The 23,674-nt window shown below is 34.8% G+C and overlaps 2 protein-coding genes across 2 annotated transcripts; both read right to left on the bottom strand.

Moving 5' to 3' along the window:
- Nucleotides 1-2,611: 2,611 nt before the first annotated feature.
- On the bottom strand, nt 2,612-6,258 carry LOC149709067 (tax1-binding protein 3 homolog). The gene is made up of 4 exons (XM_089864514.1): nt 6,051-6,258; nt 5,782-5,910; nt 4,765-4,842; nt 2,612-4,702 (listed from the first exon to the last, which is right to left on the bottom strand). Exons 1-4 carry the CDS (start codon nt 6,102-6,104, stop codon nt 4,592-4,594), a joined length of 372 nt encoding a protein of 123 aa, XP_089720640.1. The 5' UTR covers nt 6,105-6,258; the 3' UTR covers nt 2,612-4,591.
- Nucleotides 6,259-7,526: 1,268 nt separating this feature from the next.
- On the bottom strand, nt 7,527-23,280 carry LOC149709068 (monocarboxylate transporter 12-B-like). Its single transcript, XM_089864513.1, has 5 exons — nt 22,949-23,280; nt 20,480-20,708; nt 10,303-10,446; nt 8,553-9,623; nt 7,527-7,750 (listed from the first exon to the last, which is right to left on the bottom strand). The coding sequence occupies exons 2-5, from the start codon at nt 20,691-20,693 to the stop codon at nt 7,617-7,619; spliced, it is 1,563 nt and encodes a 520-aa protein (XP_089720639.1). The 5' UTR covers nt 20,694-20,708; nt 22,949-23,280; the 3' UTR covers nt 7,527-7,616.
- Between the last annotated feature and the right edge of the window lie 394 nt (nt 23,281-23,674).

Here is a 23,674-nt window from a genome sequence, read left to right on the forward strand (position 1 = left end):
TATAAACTCTTTGGCATTTTTGTACAATATCATCTATAAAATTAATGTAATACGTGCCTCTGTGCAATGCAATGCAAACACTTAGGAATGATCAGTATATTTCCAAAAAAAAAATTAAATTAAGATTAAGATTAAGATTAAAAAACTAACATGATGCTGCAGTGCAAGTTGAGTAGCGTAATATTGAAAATTAATATACCAATTATTTGTAGCGTGTCATGGATGTCTAAGCGAATTTTATAAAGGGATTCAATTACAGCTCTTATTTAAGTACTTAAAGCGAATGTCGGCTCCCGTGGCGCTCCTAACATACTGCTTAAAGGGAGTGCAAAGAAGGCATCGGCGGGTGCGTAAAAATTATTTGAAATACGTCACAGACATCACGTGATGCCAAGATACAAAGACTCCTCATGGAGTGGGACTAGTTAACATCTAGTCCTTGTTTTTCGCGAGATTGCAGCGCCAATTCCAATCATGAAGTGGTAGTTTTCGATATAAAACGAACTAAGCTTCTTTGAACCACGCCTCTCCTTGGTCACGTGGTGCCTCTGACGTATTTCAAATAATTTTTACCCACCCGCCGATGCCTTCTTTACAGTCCCTTTAATCTTCTGCACACAAATTTTACCGTTGCCAAAGGCAGAAGCCAATCAGAACTCGTTAACGTTGAGGGGCGGAGCTAAAACTAGCCTTTGCTAAGCTTAGAGGGCCAGTCAACTCCACCCCTCGATTATGGGAGCATCTAGTGGCATTTGTTTAAACTAAACCACAGCCGAGACTTGCTTTAAAGGAATTGATTGAAAGAAGCTGTCTAGACAATTAATGTTGTCTTAATACACATACAAGTAATACGACTCATTTTGGCTACTATTGAAATTAGATTCAACAACTTAACCTAATTTCTCAAAATATATTTGTAATTAGCCTTATTCCTGATCAGCGCCACCTACCCATAGCGGCGATTTTGAGAACTACTGTAAGCGGCAAGCCAATCAGATGTCGCTAAAATCTGGTGACGTCACTGACTGGCACTCTCGGGTCTTACCAAAAATGACGTCACCAGATTTTAGCGACATCTGATTGGCTTGCCGCTTACAGTAGTTCTCAAAGCCACCGCTATGGGTAGATGGCGCTGATCAGGAATAAGGCTAATTAATAGTGCATTTTAGTATCAATCGTAAATATTAACACTTTAAGAACTGTAGAATTTAATAAATGATTTAGAAAGACTGGCTAAAAGCTTTCTTGGAAGAATTTGCCAGTTACGGTACTTAACGAGGTTGAAAGATATTTAAACAAATGTTCTGCAATGAGAAGCATTTGGCCATGGAACAACTATTATTGAAGGAAACTAGCGCTTAGTAATCAGGTAACTAGTGCCAAGTAACTAGGAAACTAGTGCCAAGTAACTATAGGTAACTGGCGCCAAGTAACTATAGGTAACTGGCGCCAAGTAACTATAGGTAACTGGCGCCAAGTAACTATAGGTAACTGGGGCCAAGTAACTATAGGTAACTGGGGCCAAGTAACTATAGGTAACTGGGGCCAAGTAACTATAGGTAACTGGGGCCAAGTAACTATAGGTAACTGGTGCCAAGTAACTATAGGTAACTGGTGCCAAGTAACTATAGGTAACTGGTGCCAAGTAACTATAGGTAACTGGTGCCAAGTAACTATAGGTAACTGGTGCCAAGTAACTATAGGTAACTGGTGCCAAGTAACTATAGGTAACTGGTGCCAAGTAACTATAGGTAACTGGTGCCAAGTAACTATAGGTAACTGGTGCCAAGTAACTATAGGTAACTGGTGCCAAGTAACTATAGGTAACTGGTGCCAAGTAACTATAGGTAACTGGTGCCAAGTAACTATAGGTAACTGGTGCCAAGTAACTATAGGTAACTGGTGCCAAGTAACTAAGTAACTGGTGCCAAGTAACTATAGGTAACTGGTGCCAAGTAACTAAGTAACTGGTGCCAAGTAACTATAGGTAACTGGTGCCAAGTAACTAAGTAACTGGTGCCAAGTAACTGGTGCCAAGTAACTATAGGTAACTGGTGCCAAGTAACTAAGTAACTGGTGCCAAGTAACTAGGTAACTGGTGCCAAGTAACTAGGTAACTGGTGCCAAGTAACTAAGTAACTGGTGCCAAGTAACTAAGTAACTGGTGCCAAGTAACTAGGTAACTGGTGCCAAGTAACTATAGGTAACTGGTGCCAAGTAACTATAGGTAACTGGTGCCAAGTAACTATAGGTAACTGGTGCCAAGTAACTATAGGTAACTGGTGCCAAGTAACTATAGGTAACTGGTGCCAAGTAACTATAGGTAACTGGTGCCAAGTAACTATAGGTAACTGGTGCCAAGTAACTAGGTAACTGGTGCCAAGTAACTAGGTATCTGGTGCCAAGTAACTAAGTAACTGGTGCCAAGTAACTAGGTAACTGGTGCCAAGTAACTAAGTAACTAGTGCCAAGTAACTAGGTAACTGGCACTAAGTAACTGGCACTAAGTAACTAGCAATTAGGTAACTAGCGCCAAGTAATTAGGTAACTGGTGGTAGGGGGTAATTAGACGATCCACTAACAATTTAGGATCTTTATACTGTATTATCAGTTTTTCTTCATTTAAATCTGTACTAACAATTGAATTTAAATTTTTTACATTTACGAGTACGTTTCATACTGAATAAATTTAATTAATTTGTCATTAATAAAAATTTATGTTACACTTTCCTTATCGACCAGTGGTAAAAAATGCCTTGTAAAGTGAATTGTTTCGATCAAAAATTTTCTGATACTCAAAAAGGTATCTTGGTTGGTGCAAAGATTTGTACTGTTAAATTTTATTCCTAACTAAATTACGAAATAATTGAGCCACATTAACGTGAATGTCTAGGACATAAATTATTCACATGAAGATACTACCATTTTTAGGGGTAACTTACACCTTTATGCAGATTTCTTCATGCATGAAAACCATTTTTAATGAGTTTTAACATAGGTTTATAACTTTATACTCTAGACATTCACGTTAAATCATGAGTTAATAATATGTTAGCTCCCTATAAGTTACTCAGGCTCCATAGGCGTAATGTATCCAGCGATTTCTTCTCATTTCGCCCGCGTGGGAAAAAAATCAGAATGTTGCGCTCTCTCTTGTCGAAAAAAAAAAAAAAATCCCGCTCGCACGCTCCTCGACCTTGAGTCGTCGGCTGCTTTTTCACCAAGGGAGTGTTTTAGCCGTGAATGTTTATGTTTTAACAATTTAACATTAAATCATGGCGTATGTGTCAGTACTGAGACAAAAAATGCAGGAACTCAATGCAATTTGCCGATATTGATAAAGAATGCTAAAGATAAGAGTTGTTATTGTGACTTGAAACCAGAAAATTATACAACTGAGCTAAATCCAATCCACTGATCTCTTCACTGTTTTCTTAACCGAGGTTACTGAGCGAAATATTCGGCTGCTTAAATAGCTCCGATATCATTGGCTAGCTTCCACTACACGCACTTCCGGGGAAAAACCGGAAAGAAGCGTAAATAATATTTTCGTTCACGTGGCGGCCGCAGAGCGTCGCATATAATTGGGAAGCTGGCGGCGCGGGAGAAAACGCTGGAGTATAAAAATGAATTGCCAGAGTAACTTATAGGGAGCTGACATATTATTAACTCATGGTTAAACACTGCAATATTTTTATGAACTTTATCAATTAATCCTTCATTTAATATTAATTAAATTCACAAACTAGTCTTGATAGAATATTAACCCTTCCTTCTCTTAAAAGCACAGCTAAAAATTTTAAATTTTCCATTAAAATTAAATTCATTATAAAAGCATTTTCCTAATTAAGTTATTAACTGCTAGACTTAATTAAAAAGCTGCTATAAATTGAAATGAAAATAGCTGCAATCAGTATTTATATAAATTACTTAAGAAATTAGGGTTGTAGTTAAATTAAATTTTTCCCAAGATTCCGTTTTCTGACTTTAAAATTTCTTTAAAAAAGAATTTTCCTTATAAATTACTAAATTATAATTAGCAGATTAAAATCTGAAATTATTATATTTATATTAAATAATTAGCTTCATAGTTAAATTTGAATAGTTGCTGTAGCTAAGATGCCGTTTACTGTCATTAAATTTTCCCTTATCAATTACTAGATTACAATTAGATAAAAAAGCTGCCATAAACTGAAATTAAAAGAGCTGAAATTAACAATTATAAATTAATTAATTTGTAGTATTTTTTTTTTTTTTTTTTTGCTCCAAAAAAAAAAAAAAAAAAAAAAAAAATACAAATTAATTAATTTATTTATAATTAAATTTAATTAATACATATATATAATCTTATTTTCCGGAGCTAACTAACGTAAGGCCATGATATTTTACACAGTTACATTTACAGTTTAATTTGTTTGACATTGACGGAAGCGGGTAGTTAGTTAGTTAGTTATTAGTGGTTAAACAATATACCACAGCAGTAGCAGCATTTCCTTCTTTGAAAGCATTACACAGTCTCCGATTGTAAACCCTTTTTTTAAAGGAGTCAATTTTAAACCAAACTTATGGAACTGCTTCCGTCCTCATTTTGTCACGAATGCGTTACGCCTTTCCTAGCAATCAGCATATTTAAAACGGGGTGTTTCTTTATGTATTCTACGGCTTTCTTATGCGTTACCATAGTGAAGTCGTAGCCATTTACCTAAATTACAAAGTAATTATTAATTTTTAGGTCTGAATTTAGATGCTAAAGGAACAAACAACCTGTAGTATTTTGTCATGAACTTTTAATCCACTTTTGGCAGCTGGACTACTTTCATAAACCTCCGTAACATAAATTCCCTAAAATTAAATGAATGGTTTAAAGTTTTTTTTATGCTTGTGGAGATTGCACCTGGGCTGCGTTCTGTAACCGGCATCAAAAACATCGATGACTAAAAGATGACATCGATGTCTTACTGAACGGTTTTCGCGTCTTTGGGCGTGACGTCATGATGCTCATCCGATGCCCATCAGAAAAATCAGCTGTGAGAGGTTTTTTTTGATGAGCATCGGATTCATGACGAAAATTTCGTCATTTTGCGCCGCGACAATTAAAATATTGTAGAATTGACCAATATTATCCTTATGGATAATAATACTAAAAAGCAATATATTTTTTCGGTAAAAAATGGATTCTGACAGAATTTTGATTTAATTGATAAATTGAATTACAATATCTTTGTTAATAGTTCGGTATCATTATTTAAGCCTCTGCCGTAACGTTATCATAATATCGTCGCCATTAAGAAAAGCATTGATTACACACAATTGTGCCGTTCAACAACTGCAACGTCATCATGACGTCAAAAGAACACCGATTCCATTTTCCCAAACATCGATGTTTTTCCTGATGAGTGTTACAGAACACAGCCCTGAGACCAATCAAAACTAAGACTACTATCCCTTTAACATAACTAATGCCAATTTAGCATATTGGGGAAAGTAAGTTCAATTAAGACCCACTAAAATCTAACCTATGGGAACAAGCCATACTTAGAAACCGAGCTCCATAACTTTACTAATACATTTTTGCACGAATTGAAAATTATTGGCTAAATTATATACTAATCACATAAAAAATACCCTGATAATCATAATAATAAATACTCCATTTATGCCAAATCACATTGAAGCCCGTTTTTTTCCAAAAAAGTATATACATTATACAATACACGGAAACAACTGCTCGCGCCCTTTGACCTTCAATATCACAATCATTGATTACTTTTCCATACTTACATTGTCAGTATAACCCTGTGGACTCTTTTTAAAATCTTGATCAATTCCACCTCCAATTTTGAAGCCACACTTCATAACTTCACGCCCTTCTGAATCCGTGGATGTTTCTTTCGCTAGTTTGATGGGTATCTATTAATAAGGAACAGTGTTCACTAAACGCATTTCGCAACGTGACTAAAAATTGCTATTAGTGCTCCCAAAAGTCATTACTATACATATATAAAGGATAATTTAAATGTGCATAAACATAATTTAACTGTAAAACTCACACTTAAGCACTCCATTGCCGTTCCAGGCTCGTGCTGAAATGCCATTTTAGACATTTGGCCTGATTTTTAGGTTTTGAGTTTTAGGTACAATTACGGATATTACTTCTTAAATTTGTTACCCTAATCCGCTTATTGTGATAACTATTTAATTATTTAACATAAACTATGGAGTTTATCAACCGAACCTGAAGCAAAGATGAAGTGTGAAGCGTCGACTGCAAATAATTACATGTAACATATTACACAGACTAAAGACAATACTTGGACTCTCGGAGCAGTGGCAACGCACAGTGGGGCGTGGGGCAATGGGATCCCCGAATTTTGTACGAAAGTGGCCAAAGGTAAGGGTTTTTTTAGGAATGAAAGCTGAGCTGAAGTCAATCAATTTTATAGATTACGTTGAAAATAGAAATAGAAAATAATCTGGATTCTGGAGGCACCGCATTACTGTCTTCTGTATTACCGTGGTTATGGCACCATGGCACGTACCTATTTCACTTGTTCTTGTTGCTTCTAATAGCTCACTTGATCACGCTATATAATTTCGCTTTTATGTGCTGACTCTGCTGAGTCGTCTTTAACAATTATTTCTTTTGTATTAATTTTAAACTAATTTTCTTTCAAAAATTCATGGTATTAAGGACATGAACACGAAGGAAATGTGGAGTAGCCTTGGAAATACCACTTTAGTAATTTCTTGGCCCAGTTAATAAATTTACAAGGGGCTTACAGGCAGGGCCGGAAATAAGCACAGGACACTGGACATTGTCCAATAAAATTTTAAAATGTCCCATAACTTTTTAAAAAACTAAGGGGGTCACTGGACATTTTGACCAATAAATTTTCCGAAGTTTTGATAGCTTGACTATGAAGATGCGACACTATTTTTGCACACTCCAGTGGACAATGTCCAATAAATTTTCCAGTCAAATGGGGGGGGTCACTGGACACATGTCCTATAAGATTTTTTTCTTATTTCCGGCCCTGCTTACAGGTCCTCGGGATCAGTTTATCAATTGCAAAACTATAGGTTAGCTAAGTTGCGATAAGTCCTGAGAACTAGTTTAATATTGTGGAAACTAGGGGTCACTGGTTATAAGGACTAGTTTAAAAAATCTTTATTTCCAAGGCATAATGTTCGGGTCGAAAAACAACTTTCCGGACTGTTAGTATCCCCCATATTTGTCACAGTCTCATTACACAGACCAAAGGCAAAGTCGGATATTCATATTTCATCCATGATAGTATCAAACGTGGATAAAAACCAAAAGTACACAAAGTAGTGCTAGGCCTAGCCGCTAGGTTAGAAGATAAAAGATAACCTAAACAGCTCATATTTAAAGTTCACAAACCTTCGAAACTGTAGCAGCACCAGATTACACATTGTTAACTTTAAACAATTTAATGAAATAGAAATTTACATTTTTTTTGGTATTAACGCATATAAAAATAAAATGTAATTAATTATAGCTACACTTTGACTAAAGTCATGGTTTCAAATACTGTTGCATTTATGTATATTTATTTCACTTTCTATCGTGTAAATCACGGATGAATGTGCTCAGATCATTGATTTGTTCGGTTCTTTCTTCTTCGTAAATAAAGTGGTTCCAAGAGCCAGCTTGCTGCTGAACCTAGACATAGAGCTGCTAGCAAGTAAAAGAGGTAGTCGTATTTTCCAAGAGTATCTCGGAAAAGACCTGCATAATAAATGAGATTGTTAAAATGAGAGTTTAATTTATAATTTTAAGCCACGGGGAAAATCTTTGTGGTTTATGAATAGAAATTTGTTCGTTTCAAATATTGAGCCGAGCGAGGAGTGATAAAATGTGCAACCGTGGCATTTATCACGGCCACGAATTGCTATTAGCTGGAACGTATAAATTTGGGGGATTTGGGGAATTTCTGAATTTGTCAAATGGTTCTGAATGAATGAATGAATGGTTTATTTGCTTTCTTATACAAAGATCCCTTTTATAACAGGGAGGAGCCATTGAAGATGGCTCGCAAGCATGACATAACATTATGAAGAGCACGGGGCGAAGCCTAAACTCTTTCGTGTTTGCCCGGATTGCCCCATCCCCTTTCTTTATAACGCGTCAGTCCCCCGTCTTATAAGTTTGTCATTTTCATTAGTTTTTGACCACCAAGGAAAATTCATAGAAACTATTACTAGTCTAATAGCAGTCCTCGCTCGCTCTCGGGGCCAGAGGCCTAAGGGACTATAAGCATAATCAGGAAATTATAGATATTGCACGGAAAATTCTTATCTGCTCAGCTAACGATGAAAGTTTACGATGTACTAGGTCCTTTGGAAACCTAGCTACGTTTTAACAATTTACCCATGTTGATGTTATTAACGACATATAATGCAATATCCTCCCATATTTATAAGTACTATCGCACTACAATTAAAATTCACTGTGAGACATCTCTATAATTTCCAGACATCACCAAAACCCTTGTTGTCAAACCAAGAGTTCTTCACAAAATGTTATTTACCAATAACTTGAGGCATTGCTAGAAAAATAAATCCATTAAGAAAAATGGACCAACTGAAGGCAATCGATAGCTTTTCTAGTCCTAGATACTCCACAAACAAAACATTTAGTAGAATGACTGAGCAGCTTTCAACGGCTCCATAAACTCCGGCGACCACGAACAAACCAACGTCATTGGTAACTTCGGGTAAGCAAAACAGAAGAATCGCGGCTATTACCTTCGCGATCATAAACAAGTTTTTGTACTTAATGTATCCTTTATCGGACACCCAACCGAAACACAATCGGCCTAACAGTTCCGGGACCGAAATTGCTGACATCAGTAAAACCGCTTTGTCTTTGGACATGCCACGATCAATTCCGAAGTCCATGACTACCACCATGAAGGTAAAGAGTGGTACAAAGCAAGCCGCGGACGAAAGGACACAAGTGTAAAAGAAGGGGTCGCAGAATATCTCTAACATCAATATAAAATATCCCCTAGACGAAGCGACGTCCGTTTTAGCCGCGTTACCAATGGTATCGAGCATGGTTACTGATCCCGTTAAGGCCTTTAAATTCTGTTCACTTTTCGTGAGGTTACTGACGTTAGAAAGAAGCGATGTCTTTCTAGACCGGAAACTGTCACCAGTCTGTAAAGGTTTGTGAATTGACTCTTTGCGCCACGTATCCGGTAGCGTGACTTCGAAAGATCCCGTTTCGTGGTTCAGGGCGAATCCAGTTTCATCACTGTCATCGAGCAGTAGTTTCTTTGTCTTAACTATATCATCCTCTGGAAGAGTTTCGAGGCTTGCTTTATTGTAGGGTATATTTTGTAACAAGGGAAATTGAGCCTTTGTTCGTGGTCTAAGAAGCAAAGCACCGATGAAAATGTGAAGAGTGAAGGCAGCTTGTATTAACATGGTTCCTTTTAATCCATATTTGTCTACGAGGTAACCCAATAGTGGTGGGATACAAAAACAGCCTAGTGTGGAACCTGATAAGTAGATTCCGTTCGCTGTGGCTCGGTGCTTGATAAAGTACTCGTTTAAAATAGATACCAGAAGTGGTACGCTTAAGGCCAAACCTAAGCCTATATCGAGAATACAAAAATAAAAGAGAAAGAACCAAATTAGATTTCACTGCTTGTGTTGAGTTGAAAAACAATTTTGAATAACACGAACACTTTTTTAAGGGTGATACTATTTTAGTATCAGGAATGCCCCGCTAGATAAAAATTCTATCATGATGATGGAACGTACTAAGACATTCAGGGTGCTTTTCGTTCACTTTAACATATATATTCCAATGCAAAATGCATTTGCCTCAAACCAGCCATTCTACTAGTCCTATCAATTATATATAAATAAAATAAAATTACCACGGTTTGCCAAAATTAATCCATGCTTAATTCACAATTCTTTCGTTTAAAAAATTCTGGCTTAAATTCAGAAATTCTAATCTGATTTGTAACTGATTAGTTAAATAAATTACATCACATAAATTACGTTTTAAATTCTTCCTCGCCAAACTATACAGTATATTCTTATCAAATTTAGTCACAGTTACTCAGATAGGCAACTGTTTTATTATTCAAATCACGGAATTACTTTTTATGTTTTTTTTTTCTAATGTCGTGAGTATGGGTTGGATATAAAGTACTACATGTTATCTACCATACATACGAAAATACGTTTGCGAGCTAAATTTAATTAATATATGAATATCCTGTTGGATTAAATATAGCGAATATAGTAAATGTTACAACTCACCGTATACAATTCCCCAGGAAACAATAAACCAGTAGAGATCTGTAGCGAAAAAGCATAATCCAATTCCTATGGCACATAATACTCCACCAATGAAGACGCACTGCCTCGTTGATATATAGCGAAACAACACTCCCGCAATGACAGCTGCGATAAACAAGGTTTTAATTACATTATTAGTTAATTTTAATATGTTTAAGCATTAAAACTTTCCACATAGCTGGTTGACCCTTGTAGTTTAACGAAAAAAAAACAAAAAACACTCTACAGGCTTAGCTTCCCATAATCATAACTATGACACTTGCAATGAAATTGCCGTAATGCTAATTTTATTACGGGGTTTTGCATGAAAGTAGGATATAGTCAAGATTTGGGCAACTTTAAAGCAATGTCCACACGATTCGAAAATTCTAGCCCGCCAAGCTAAGAACGCGACAATCTATTATTTTTCCCTATCACTGGAATATGGACGCAATATGCAAAATAGACTGTTGTCATTTTTCCAATTGTAGAAAGTTTCGCAAATCCTTGTAATCTTCATAATAAGCTTAACTTAAAGGTATGTACAATGCGTTATGTGGGGATGACATGACACCTATATCAAGCTTATCTTTCATCAGATATAGCTCTACTGGGCATGCTTGAATTCCGTACGAATGGAAGTGCATTATGAATGTCATCCGCATTTCAGTTGAAGCCATTTGGTGAGATATTCCAGGGTAACAGTCACGTGACATTGTCCAATCACTATTCCAGAAAATAGTAACACTACTACTTCAAAAAATAGTTCTCGATATGACGCATTGCACATCCCTTTAAATTGATGGTGATAAATTTGAATTTAAATTTATTCAGTGGATTTAAATCCCATTTCAGGGTCTCTGGATTCACAGCACCTTAACGACAAACCTCCCAAGGTCTTACACAGTCATTAAACGATTACTTTCATATTTCAGTATATTTTATGAGAACGAAGAAATGCGATGAATATGCAATTCTCATCGATAATGATTCGGGGAAACCGAAAAATAGAAACATTTTTCGATACATTAAATCAGAGTTGGAACGTGTTGGAAAAACGGAAAGTAACATTATTTTGTCGTTTTCTAATTAAAAATTAACATATTATCTCTCGAGAATAAATCAAGTTTTTATAGTCTGAAGTCATACCTAAGAAAATAAAATAAATAATGGTAGATTAAAAATTTAAAAACCACATTAATTTACTAAGTAAAAGTTTTTACTATATAAATTAAGTTGCTTATTAGATTTTTAATCTTACTTGGCGGTCACTTTTAAATAAATATTGGTTTTAATTATAGAATGAGTAAGTACCATAAGTAACATTATAATGATAAATGTGACCTTCAAACAGATACTGGCGTGTTTCCATCAACCAACTTGCTATTTGCCAAAAATTAGTTCCTCCTCTATACATTGTAAAAACCCCCAGAGTAATGTGGTGTTAGTTGCCCGGAACTTGCTTAAAAACCACTATCTATAACAATTGAGCAAATCATTTTAAAAAATAAGCGTTGCGGCAATGGAAAGTGTCATACTTATTATTATTATGTTATGAAATATGAAACTAAGTTATAGAAAAATAAAAATACTCTTATGGAGTTAAAGGTGTTTGGGAGTCTTCTTTCACTATCACGCGTTTACACTGCGCATATCTATTGACCTCGCATTTTTCCTAAGACTACAAATAATTTTAATTAAATTCCATGTTTTATCAAAGTAAATGTGAACAAACGCCTTCTAAAACGTACACGCATAACTCGAGAAAATAATGTAGTAAAATGAAAACATACACCTTTTAAAAAAACAGAAATGGTTTATTTTTAAACTATGAATCCTGAAGAATTTAGTTTCATCTCCAATATCTGGTGCCATTGGCGCCTTTGCCGAGGGGTCCGAAATTCCCATAAAAGCATACGCAGGAGCAGATGGCATACGGGATTTCGTCATTTCGCGATTTTGCCATAGATTTCGTGATTTCGTTAATAATTTCGTGATTTCGCAAATAATTTGTGATTTCTTCTTTGATTTCGCCAAATATTTAGGGAATTTGCTCTATGATATCGTAGTTTCGTGATTTTGTGCTGTGAAAGATTTCGCGAGAAGCGAACGGGGTTTCGTGTAAATGTCGGACCCCTCGGCTTTTGCTCATTAAATATCAATATACGTTACGCAGTGCCAATTAGGGCAATTACTATAAACTGTATTTTTTATTCTGATGCTATTTAATATCGTACGTGTACACTCGAGCTAAATTGAGGAAGTTGATTATCAACTTATAACTTCCTTTATGAAATTATGTTGCTATAGAAAATTTGTTAAATTATTTTCCTATTTTAGTGGATAAAGTATATACTTGGCTTGTTTTGCTTCAAAATTTCTAAAGAAGTGTTTTTTGTTAGGGAGATTTGGTGAAGACTAAGTTGCTCAAATGCTATATACGTTATCCAAACAAAATGGCAATAGCTACCTTATATTTTATGAGAAGAGTGTTAATTAACATAATGTGTAAAAGCGTAAACATTAGTAACATCATATCAAGAAGTATGACAATTTACATTGCAGTAATGATTAAGTTCTTAAGGATGGTTTCTCCCCTTGAATAGATTGGGGTTTTGTAAGAAACCCGAAACATTCGAAAAATACAGTCAACAACAAAGTTACTCCTTGGTGTTTACACTTAATGGCTGTGTTTGACCAGGATTCACTTCTAGACAGGATTGAAAAACCCGGGATTTTTTTAAATAAAAAACCCTGCCCACCGGTTTTTATTGGGTATTTGGTTTTTTACCTTTAGCAGTTGCGTGCAAATTGTCATTCAAAACTAACTGCTTAATAAAAAGTCTTAAAATGGTTCATAAAAAATAATAAATAACATTAAATAGCATTAAATAATACTTTTGAAGTTGAAACAACAAATATTTGGAAATATCATTAACTTGAAATTATTCTAGCATTTAAATTCATCAAAATTTAAGATCTTAGTGGTGAGTTTTATTAAGTGGGTTTTATACGGTGGGTAAAATCCAATAAAACCCGTGGGTTTTTTTTAATTCGAACAATTTTCTCGAAAATCAACCTTCATTTAAATATTTAATAGAGTGTCATACTTGTAATTTTTAGGTTACTTATGGGAAAATTTTCATTTCCTCAAGTCATAAATTATTTTCCCACAATTTCGACTTAAACTTTATAAAATATTTATGAAAGCTATGATACTTTTTTTCAAATTTTACTTTAGAATTATGGTAAATGTCGTAGATAAAAGTGACGCGGTGTCATTATATCTCAGAGTTTCAAGAAAGAGTTATAACATTAGGGAAAAAACCGGTAAAAAGATAATTTGCATAATTATAGACGATTAGTGAAAGGTAGAAGCTCGTCGTCCACCAAAAACATAATTTAAATCAAAGAACTACAACAGCGTAGTTAAATGAACTTTGCATTAAAATATATTTTAGAATAGCTATTTTTTAATTTATTATTTAAGAAGTGTTGTTGCAGCATATTTCTGCGTTGGTAGTTAAGAAACGTTTTCAATTGGTTAAAACATTTCAATTTTAAGTTTTGAAATATTAAATTTTGAATTTGTGTAGGATTTTGTGGTGAGATGCATTTTATAATAATATATATGTAGAATATACCATGTACATGTTCTTTCTTTGAACACGAGATAGAAAAAAAGGTTTTTGTGGTCTGAAAGGAGTAGACTACTACTACTCTAAGCGTCATCTACAGTTAATTTCCCCTATGAGACTTTCCCATTTTTACTTCGTGTGGTTATGTAATAACCAACGGAGTAATGTGCAGATACCCAGTTAGTTATTTATCCTAAGCAGGATTAGTTCCTATAGGTTTCAGTTGAAAACTGGAAAGGCAAGTTCCGGGCAACCCATAAAACCAGGTTACTCTTCAGTGTTTAAATCTATTGGCTCTGCCTCACTGGGGTCATTTATTCGAACATTTGGACCTATAAGAACTTGTTTGGCGGATGTAGTGTTTCACTCGGACTGAGGGAGAACCCGTGTTCTAAGATTTTGCACATCTGACTTCAGACTTACGTTTTCAAAGCCTTCATTTGGTTTTAAAGGGACCACTGTATCTCTTAAGACGTCAAGAGATTTATAAGGTATCTCTTAAGTCGTCAAGAGATTTTTAAGGTATCTCTTAAGTCGTCAAGAGATTTTTAAGGTATCTCTTAAGACGTCAAGAGATTTTTAAGGTATCTCTTAAGACGTGAAGAGATTTTTAAGGTATTCTAGGAGAGCGATAGCTCTCTTAGATAAGACTTCATACTGACTTTAATGTATAAGGATGGCTTTTTGATTGGATATAACTTTTTTTGTATTGTATTAACTGCTTTAAAAAAATTCCACAGAACTACAATTCTGGCCCTCAATATGTGGTTAAAATTTCAAAAAGATCCACCCATTAGTTAATTTTATAAAAAATAAAGTTGCTAAGGGTGGTTTTCATTTCCATAAAATTAATCAGCCCTTTTGGTGAAAAAGTTAAATTTTCCCATAGAAATAACATGGAGTTTTTCTCAAATTTAGCCATTTTGTGGCCACCCTTTTGAAATGAAATATTCGTTTGTTACGTTTGGGAACGGTTTTATATCAAAATTTAAACCTTTTTCTAGGACCATTTTTAAGGTTTTTGAGAAAAATTAATTTTAAGTATGTTTAATTTTAAATTTTAAAAACTACCCCAATCTGCGATATTTTAGCATTTATACACTGTTTTATTAGGAAATATCAGCGAGACCAATGTTGGCATTTTTTAACGTATAGTTGCCTCATAATAATCCGATTGTTTCTTCTTAATGCCTTTTGGTTGGAATGGCCTATCGATAGTGAGATAAGACGGCTTTAATATTGCTGCAGTGACGTTGACGCGGCCGCTACAGCGACGCCATCAAAACACACGTGTCTAAATTGTCGCGGATATAGTCAAATTCAAACTAGCTTAATGGACATTAACTTTTCCCTGCTAATTATTCTGGATTACCAATAAAAGATAATTAAACTAGACTCCCAATTAAAGATAAATAAACTAGATTACCAATTTAAATAATTAAAGTAGTTTACCATTTAAACGTTCTTAAAATAAATTATCAATTAGAGTTAATTAAACTAGACTACCAATTAGAGGTTATTAAACTAGATTACGAATTAAGGGTTACTAATTAAATTACCAATTAAGGGTAATTAATCTAGATTACCAATTAAGGGTAATTAATCTAGATTACCAATTAAGGGTAATTAATCTAGATTACCAATTAAGGGTAATTAATCTAGATTATCAATTAAGGGTAATTAATCTAGATTATCAATTAAGGGTAATTAATCTAGATTACCAATTAAGGATAATTAAACTAGATTACCGACGACTGGTAATTAAACCGGATTACCGACCACTGGTAATTAAACCGGATTACCGACGACTGGTAATTAAGCTAGATTACCGACGACTGGTAATTAAGCTTGATTACCGACGACTGGTAATTAAGCTAGATTACCGACGACTGGTAATTAAGCTAGATTACCGACGACTGGTAATTAAGCTAGATTACCGACGGCTGGTAATTAAGCTAGATTACCGACGGCTGGTAATTAAGCTAGATTACCGACGACTGGTAATTAAGCTACATTACCGACGACCGGTAATTAAGCTACATTACCGACGACCGGTAATTAAGCTAGATTACCGACGACTGGTAATTAAGCTACATTACCGACGACCGGTAATTAAGCTACATTACCGACGACCGGTAATTAAGCTAGATTACCGACGATTGGTAATTAAGCTAGATTACCGACGATTGGTAATTAAGCTAGATTACCGACGATTGGTAATTAAGCTAGATTACCGACGATTGGTAATTAAGCTAGATTACCGACGACCGGTAATAAAACTAGATTACCGACGACCGGTAATAAAGCTAGATTACCGACGACCGGTAATTAAGCTAGATTAACGACGATTGGTAATTAAGCTAGATTACCGACGACCGGTAATTAAGCTAGATTAACGACGATTGGTATTTAAGCTAGATTACCGACGACCGGTAATTTAGCTAGATTAACGACGACCGGTAATTAAGCTAGATTAACGACGACCGGTAATTAAGCTAGATTACCGACGACCGGTAATTAAGCTAGATTACCGACGACCGGTAATTAAGCTACATTACCGACGACCGGTAATTGAGCTAGATTACCGACGACCGGTAATTAAGCTAGATTACCGACGACTGGAAATTAAGCTAGACTACCAATTATAGGTTATTAAACTAGATTACGAATTAAGGATTACTAATTAAATTACCAATTAAGGGTAATTAATCTAGATTATCAATTAAGGGTAATTAATCTAGATTACCAATTAAGGGTAATTAAACTAGATTACCAATTAAGGGTAATTAAACTAGATTACCGACGACTGGTAATTAAACCAGATTACCGACGACTGGTAATTAAGCTAGATTACCGACGACTGGTAATTAAGCTAAATTACCGACGACTGGTAATTAAGCTAGATTACCGACGGCTGGTAATTAAGCTAGATTACCGACGGCTGGTAATTAAGCTAGATTACCGACGGCTGGTAATTAAGCTACATTACCGACGGCTGGTAATTAAACCAGATTACCGACGACTGGTAATTAAGCTAGATTACCGACGACTGGTAATTAAGCTAGATTACCGACGACTGGTAATTAAGCTAGATTACCGACGACTGGTAATTAAGCTAGATTACCGACGACTGGTAATTAAGCTACATTACCGACGACTGGTAATTAAGCTAGATTACTGACGGCTGGTAATTAAGCTAGATTACCGACGGCTAGTAATTAAGCTAGATTACCGACGGCTGGTAATTAAGCTAGATTACCGACGGCTGGTAATTAAGCTAGATTACCGACGGCTGGTAATTAAGCTAGATTACCGACGACTGGTAATTAAGCTAGATTACCGACGACTGGTAATTAAGCTACATTACCGACGACCGGTAATTAAGCTAGATTACCGACGACCGGTAATTAAGCTAGATTACCGACGATTGGTAATTAAGCTAGATTACCGACGACCGGTAATTAAGCTAGATTACCGACGACCGGTAATTAAGCTAGATTAACGACGACCGGTAATTAAGCTAGATTACCGACCACTGGTAATTAAGCTAGATTACCGACGACCGGTAATTAAGCTGGTATGGTCCCATTTCTCCCAATTCTGTGTTTCCCAAAATACATTTTTATCCCAAACTTTCCGATTCCCAGTTCTCCCAATCTTATATTTCCCAATCGGAATTTTTATCCCAAACTATTAAATTCTCATTTCTCCCAATCGAATGGTTTTGTCTAATATTTTATGCTGCAAAGGGATGCTTTCAAAACGACTTTGATTATTTTTAATGCGAATAGGTTAGGTTTGGTTTGGTTTGGTTTGTTTTGGTTAGGTTAGTAAATTTTCCTACCAATTAATGTGAAGTGTTATTCTAAATGTATTATATTTTTCTGCTAGATCCACGAGAAAGTTCGTGTTTTATAAATTATGTAACTATGGTACGCCTTTTCCAAAATATTAATGTTTAACTTCATTGACTTCTCAAATAATATGCCTTTTCCAAAACATTACTGTTATGTTAGGTTAGGTCTGGGTTGGTTAGGTTAGTAATATTTTAAAAATCATTTAACTATGGTACGCCTTTTCCAAAATATTGATGCTTAGCTTCATTGACTTCTCAAATAATATGCCTTTTCCAAAACATTACTGTTATGTTATGTTAGGTTAGGTTTGGCTAATAATATTTTATAAATCATTTAGCTATGGTACGCCTTTTCTAAAATATTGATGTATAGCTTCATTGACTTCTCAAATAATATGCCTTTTCCAAAAAATTACTGTTATGATAGGTTAGGTTTGGTTTGGTTAAGTTAGGTTAGTAATATTTTATAAATCATTTAACAATGTTACGCCTTTTCCCAAATATTGACGTTTAGTTTCACTGACTTCTCAAATAATATGCCTTTTTCTATGTTTGGGTAAATGGGAATTGGGTGTTTTAAATTGGGTGAAATAGTGGGTAACCTGTTCGACCACCAAACAGAAAATACTAGATTCAGGAGGAAAGAATAAAACAACTAAAAAGGGAACTGGATGCGGGGAGAAAAACTCCATTTGAATATCTAGAAATCATAAAATGGAAATTCAAACTAAACTGAATATGTAAAACATATCATTGTTAATAAAACAAAAAAATTCTCTTTGAATTTATTAACATATGTTTTATGCTGAATTGGGAGAAAAGAAATTGGGGGAAAAGACATAGTGTTGGGTCAAATGGGATTGGGAGATATGGGAATTGGGAGAAACGGTTTGGGTTAAATGGGAGTAAATCATTAAGCTAGATTACCGACGACCGGTAATTAAGCTAGATTAACGACGACCGGTAATTCAGCTAGATTACCGACCACTGGTAATTAAGCTAGATTACCGACGACTGGTAATTAAGCTAGATTACCGACGACCGGTAATTAAGCTAGATTACCGACGACTGGTAATTAAGCTAGATTACCGACGACTGGTAATTAAGCTAGATTACCGACGACCGGTAATTAAGCTAGATTACCGACGACTGGTAATTTAGCCGCATTACCGACGACTAGTAATTTAGCCGTATTACCGACTGCTGGTATTTAAGCTAGATTACCGATGGACGCGCAACGCCCTAGGACTTTTTCTCCCATATTTTCTAAAGAATTTTATTTAATATGAAGACTGAAGTGACAGATATTAATAAAAACTGTCATTGTAGACAAAGACTGGAAAGTGTAAAAGATAAGGTTTGAAAATGAACTGCCTGAAGTAACAGATATTAAAATTTTCACTTTTGAAGACATCATTATAAAACATCAATTATTTTAAAAAATTCTTATCTTACTTTTTTTCACCAAAATTTCATTTTCCCCAAAATATTTTTCAGCAATATTTACCAAGTATTTTGTCCTCAATAGTAGTTGTCACCTAGAAGGGTTTAAGGGATACTAGCTTGGTACTGGTTTTACTTTCAACTAACATTTGATTCTAGGAGATTCAAATGCTTGGATATCTGAAAATATTTCTCTTAAAGAGTTTAAATTTTTATATTTTAAAATTGAAAATATTGCGAAGCGGAAAATAATATAGGCCTTTTCTTTGCGATTTAGTTATTCGTGTCGAAAAGATCTGTAGATTGATCGTGATCTTTGAGAGCAACACAGCACGTTAATATTTATACTTTGAAAGCTTTACAATTTAAGAATACGTTTTGTAAAGTTTTAATACGGTTTATATTTTGTAAGCTCTCAACGATTTTCTCATGTTATAGGGTCAATTTTCTACCTAATTTTAAATTTTTGATAAAAAATAAAATGTAAAGCCGTAGTATTTTTTAAATAACGCGCATGTTCCTTTTTAAAATTCTTTCCCGAAGTAATTTTGGTGAAAAAAGTAAGATAAGAATTTTTTAAAATAATTGATGTTTTATAATGATGTCTTCAAAAGTGAAAATTTTAATATCTGTTACTTCAGGCAGTTCATTTTCAAACCTTATCTTTTACACTTTCCAGTCTTTGTCTACAATGACAGTTTTTATTAATCTCTTAAGACGTCAAGAGATTTTTAAGGTGCGTCAAGATATTATCAATGGAATTCGTAAGACTTTTGTAACCCTAATTAAATTAGTGCATTTCCCGTAGACTGGGACATTTTTAAAACCTGTCATTGAGTGTCATTAATTGTTATGTTACTTATGAGTTTCTTTTAACACAAACATTTAAAGGTTCGTATGCATCACTCCAATATCTAAAATTAGTTCCTATAAAAATAATTATATAACTAAATTATTTCTGTTTAGAAATAATTTTTTTATTTAAATTTCGGCGAAGGATAATAATTGCCTCATCTCATTAAGGATTATCCCACTAAGACAGCCCCAACGTATTTCGCTATTCCTACAAAAATCACGCAAATTTTCCTTCCCCTCTAACAAATTCTTAGTCTATTTTCAATCCCTTAAGACACGAAAACAATGTTTGTGTGCGATGTACGTTAAGGGTGTGACAACACAAGAAAGGATAATTTGCAGAAAATTATGAGTCTCAGAAACTTACCGAAGAAACATCCTGTAGCCGGTGCCAAAGTAAAAGGCCACGAGGCATCCTGACGCGCTATGTTAAAGGCTTCCACTAAAGCGACAAACAAGACACCGGCTGCTCTGGAAACCCCGTAAGTACAGAACGTAATCCAGCAAGTAGCCACTGCGATGACCCAACTCCATCCTTGGTCAGGTCCAGGGTCATTCCACAATCGAGACAGAAAACCCATCGACCCGTCTTTCAACTAAAGTTATGATTTTAGAAAAAAATACGAACTCAAGATTAATAACCTTAGTAAAAGGCCTTTAACAAGCACGCTTTTATACTTTTCTGGGCATCACATTTGAATATGCACACCAAATTTGGTAGAAATCGCTTCGTTAAAAGTGGTTAAAAATATTCTGGATTATTCTCAGGTCACACTATTTATTTCTTTTCAAATTTTATGAAATTCAACGTATATCTTTGTAATATTACAAATTAAGCTATGGTCCTTCGTTGCTGTTAGCATCAAAACTACTTTGCTTGAAATATTATATTCAAAAATCCGAAAGTATATTTTGATTTAAAAAATACTTGTATAAATTAACAGGAGAAAGTTAAAACACAGCTGCACTAACTTCTACTCTCCACGAGACTGTTGTTTACCTCGTTTCGTTATACTACCTACGCTACTGTGAAACTATAGCCTCTCACTTTTCAAGCGGTGAGTAAGAGCAATCCTTTATTCTGGCATCCAAATCGTTTCAACCACAGACGTAACTGCAAAAGGACCTTGCGATGTCCTTGGTGACCCCGCCAAAATATCTAACCTTTCATGACTTCATTATTTTACGAACCTTCATGTTCAAATATTCAATTTCGCGTTGTGCTGACCTAAAACTTGAAAATGTTTTTACTCTAGGCTGACGTAATAACTTTTTAATTGGTGACATTTTATTTTTAGAGCGATTTAGATCTTCTTGATCTAATTTTTCAGAATCGAATTGTGAATTCTATACTAAGTGGGAAAATTCGCTGGCGGTCAGTCTAAATGCTTCTCCTAATGCATTGGTGTTATGCACGAATAATTTGTAATGGGATTTACAGGCTCTCTTAGAGAAATTGCCGGAGTAGTCTCGATACAATTTATAGATGAAAGATTATCAATAAAAGTCCTTGATTTGTCAGCGGACTCACAAAGCACGTGTTCGTTACCCATTGTTTCAAGAGCTACATCAAACCTTTGCCATGATTCAAGGAGACGAATTGAAGTGAGCCTGCATATAATAATCTATAATCTAAGGGTATTTTCACCTGGCATGAGACTGGACTTAAGGTTATTTTCATCTGGGATGGGACTAGTCTTAAGGGTATTTTCACCAGGGATTAGACAGGTCTTAGGGGCATTTTCATCTGGGATTATACTAAACTTAAGGGTATTTTCACCTAGGATAAGACTAGTCATAAGGGTATTTTCACCTGGGATGGGATTAGTAATAAGGGTATTTTCACCTGGGATGGGATTAGTAATAAGGGTATTTTCACCTGGGATGGGATTAGTAATAAGGGTATTTTCACCTGGGATGGGATTAGTAATAAGGGTATTTTCACCAGGGATGGGACTAAACTTAAGGGTATTTTCACCTAGGATAAGACTATTAATAAGGGTATTTTCACCTGGGATGGGACTAGCAATAAGGGTATTTTCACCTGGGATGGGACTAGTCATAAGGGTATTTTCACCTGCGATGAGACTAGTCTTAAGAGTATTTTAAACCTGGGATGAGACTATTAAGTGTGAACATAGCTTAGCGCCTGTAAACCATTTTCACGTTCTCCTTGAATAACACCAACCATTTGGGGGAAGCATCTAAACTAGTGGCCGGTTATCGGTTCCAACCTGTATCTGAAAGTGAACGCTATTATTTTGAGAACTAATTTCGAAATAGAAATTTAAAATACATTATTGAAAAATCATTTTGTTTTTGACGTAATCAAACATATAAAAATCAAACATTTTAAGCAGGAAACAATAAATACAGTATCAGTAGCATGTCATGGGTCATAAGACACGACCCGAAAGCTGGCACCATGTGAAAAATACGAGTTCTATGTAAATTTAAAGATTAAAAAATAAACTATCTATAACGAAAAAGAAAATTGAAAAATTAATACTATTTGAAATAATAATCTAATACAGAATTATTGTAATTTTTTACGTAAATTTAAAGTAATGAATAAAACAAATTATTCCCTCCAAGAACGTGTCTAATTTTAATAATTCTCTTACCTATTTTTAGCACTAAAACAAATCCAGAATATTAATACTACCTTTAAAAATTGCCAATACGACAACAGTCGTTTTAAATATAACGAATGCAAGCGTTTTTATGGAATAGATGTAAAGTCCGCTTAAATTTTACGATCCCTCAGTCATCAAAGGTAAAAACGAATCAAGGAAACTTAAAATTTAATATGACCGACTCTTTTTTCATTACGTACCTGTGTTCACTCTATATTGAATCAGCTTGAATTTGACGTAGTCTCCTTCGCGAAGTTCGCTTTACAATGCGGTTAACGTTAGAAATTCTAAACCGTTAGATTACGTAACGACGGAAATTTGTACCACTTTCTAAGGGCCTTGGGGAAGAATTTTATTCTTTCGTCAAAAATAACACTTCCTTTTAATCAATTTAAATTCAATTCAATTTCGAGTCTTCAGATTGCCGCGGTAAGAGACTGGAAATCCGGATGGCCCTCCCACATTCGAACATTGTTAACTATCGCGATGCGGTAGAATAACTTCATTCGACTGGCGCGGAAAATTTTGAAATGTGAACCTACAAAGCTTCGTCGCGTTCATAAGTCGAAAAGAAACACAAACGAGGAAAAAGTACCGTTTTTGACCTTGGAAAACCATCCTTAAATGTATAAAGTTTGTATTATTGGCTGTAAAAGACGTTTTTCTTCTCGGGTGGCTTTTTTTTTCTTTTCGAGTAAGATGTATTACTTGCTTGAAAGTTTAACTGTCTTTTTTTTAAACTGAAAAAGAAGGGATCATTGAAAAAATTATTATTCAAATTATGTACAAAGTATATGATACAGATGGCGACATTATGCACGGATTTTAAAGTAAAGGTGACATATTTTTGGATGAAAGGCTTCAAGCGTTGTTTATTTTATATTTCTCTCAATATTAGAGACTATGATGTAAAATTTAACAATGTC

Source organism: Phalangium opilio, unplaced genomic scaffold (assembly GCF_054372755.1).
Source record: "Phalangium opilio isolate 3A_F unplaced genomic scaffold, DU_Popi_V2 ptg000013l_1, whole genome shotgun sequence".
NCBI classification, from domain to species: domain Eukaryota; kingdom Metazoa; phylum Arthropoda; class Arachnida; order Opiliones; family Phalangiidae; genus Phalangium; species Phalangium opilio.

What these genes read in the sequence shown, in the direction of transcription:
- LOC149709068 (XM_089864513.1), bottom strand. Translation starts at nt 20,693, where the DNA reads ATGGGTTTTCTGTCTCGATTGTGGAATGACCCTGGACCTGACCAAGGA. An exon ending in GGCTACAGGATGTTTCTTCG is followed by an intron (nt 10,447 to 20,479) that starts GTAAGTTTCTGA and finishes TGTTTATCGCAG; the next exon opens with CTGTCATTGCGGGAGTGTTG. An exon ending in AGCAATGCCTCAAGTTATTG is followed by an intron (nt 7,751 to 8,552) that starts GTAAATAACATT and finishes TTTATTATGCAG; the next exon opens with GTCTTTTCCGAGATACTCTT.
- LOC149709067 (XM_089864514.1), bottom strand. Translation starts at nt 6,104, where the DNA reads ATGTCTAAAATGGCATTTCAGCACGAGCCTGGAACGGCAATGGAGTGC. An exon ending in CGGCAATGGAGTGCTTAAGT is followed by an intron (nt 5,911 to 6,050) that starts GTGAGTTTTACA and finishes CCTTATTAATAG; the next exon opens with ATACCCATCAAACTAGCGAA. An exon ending in CACAGGGTTATACTGACAAT is followed by an intron (nt 4,843 to 5,781) that starts GTAAGTATGGAA and finishes ATTTAATTTTAG; the next exon opens with GGAATTTATGTTACGGAGGT.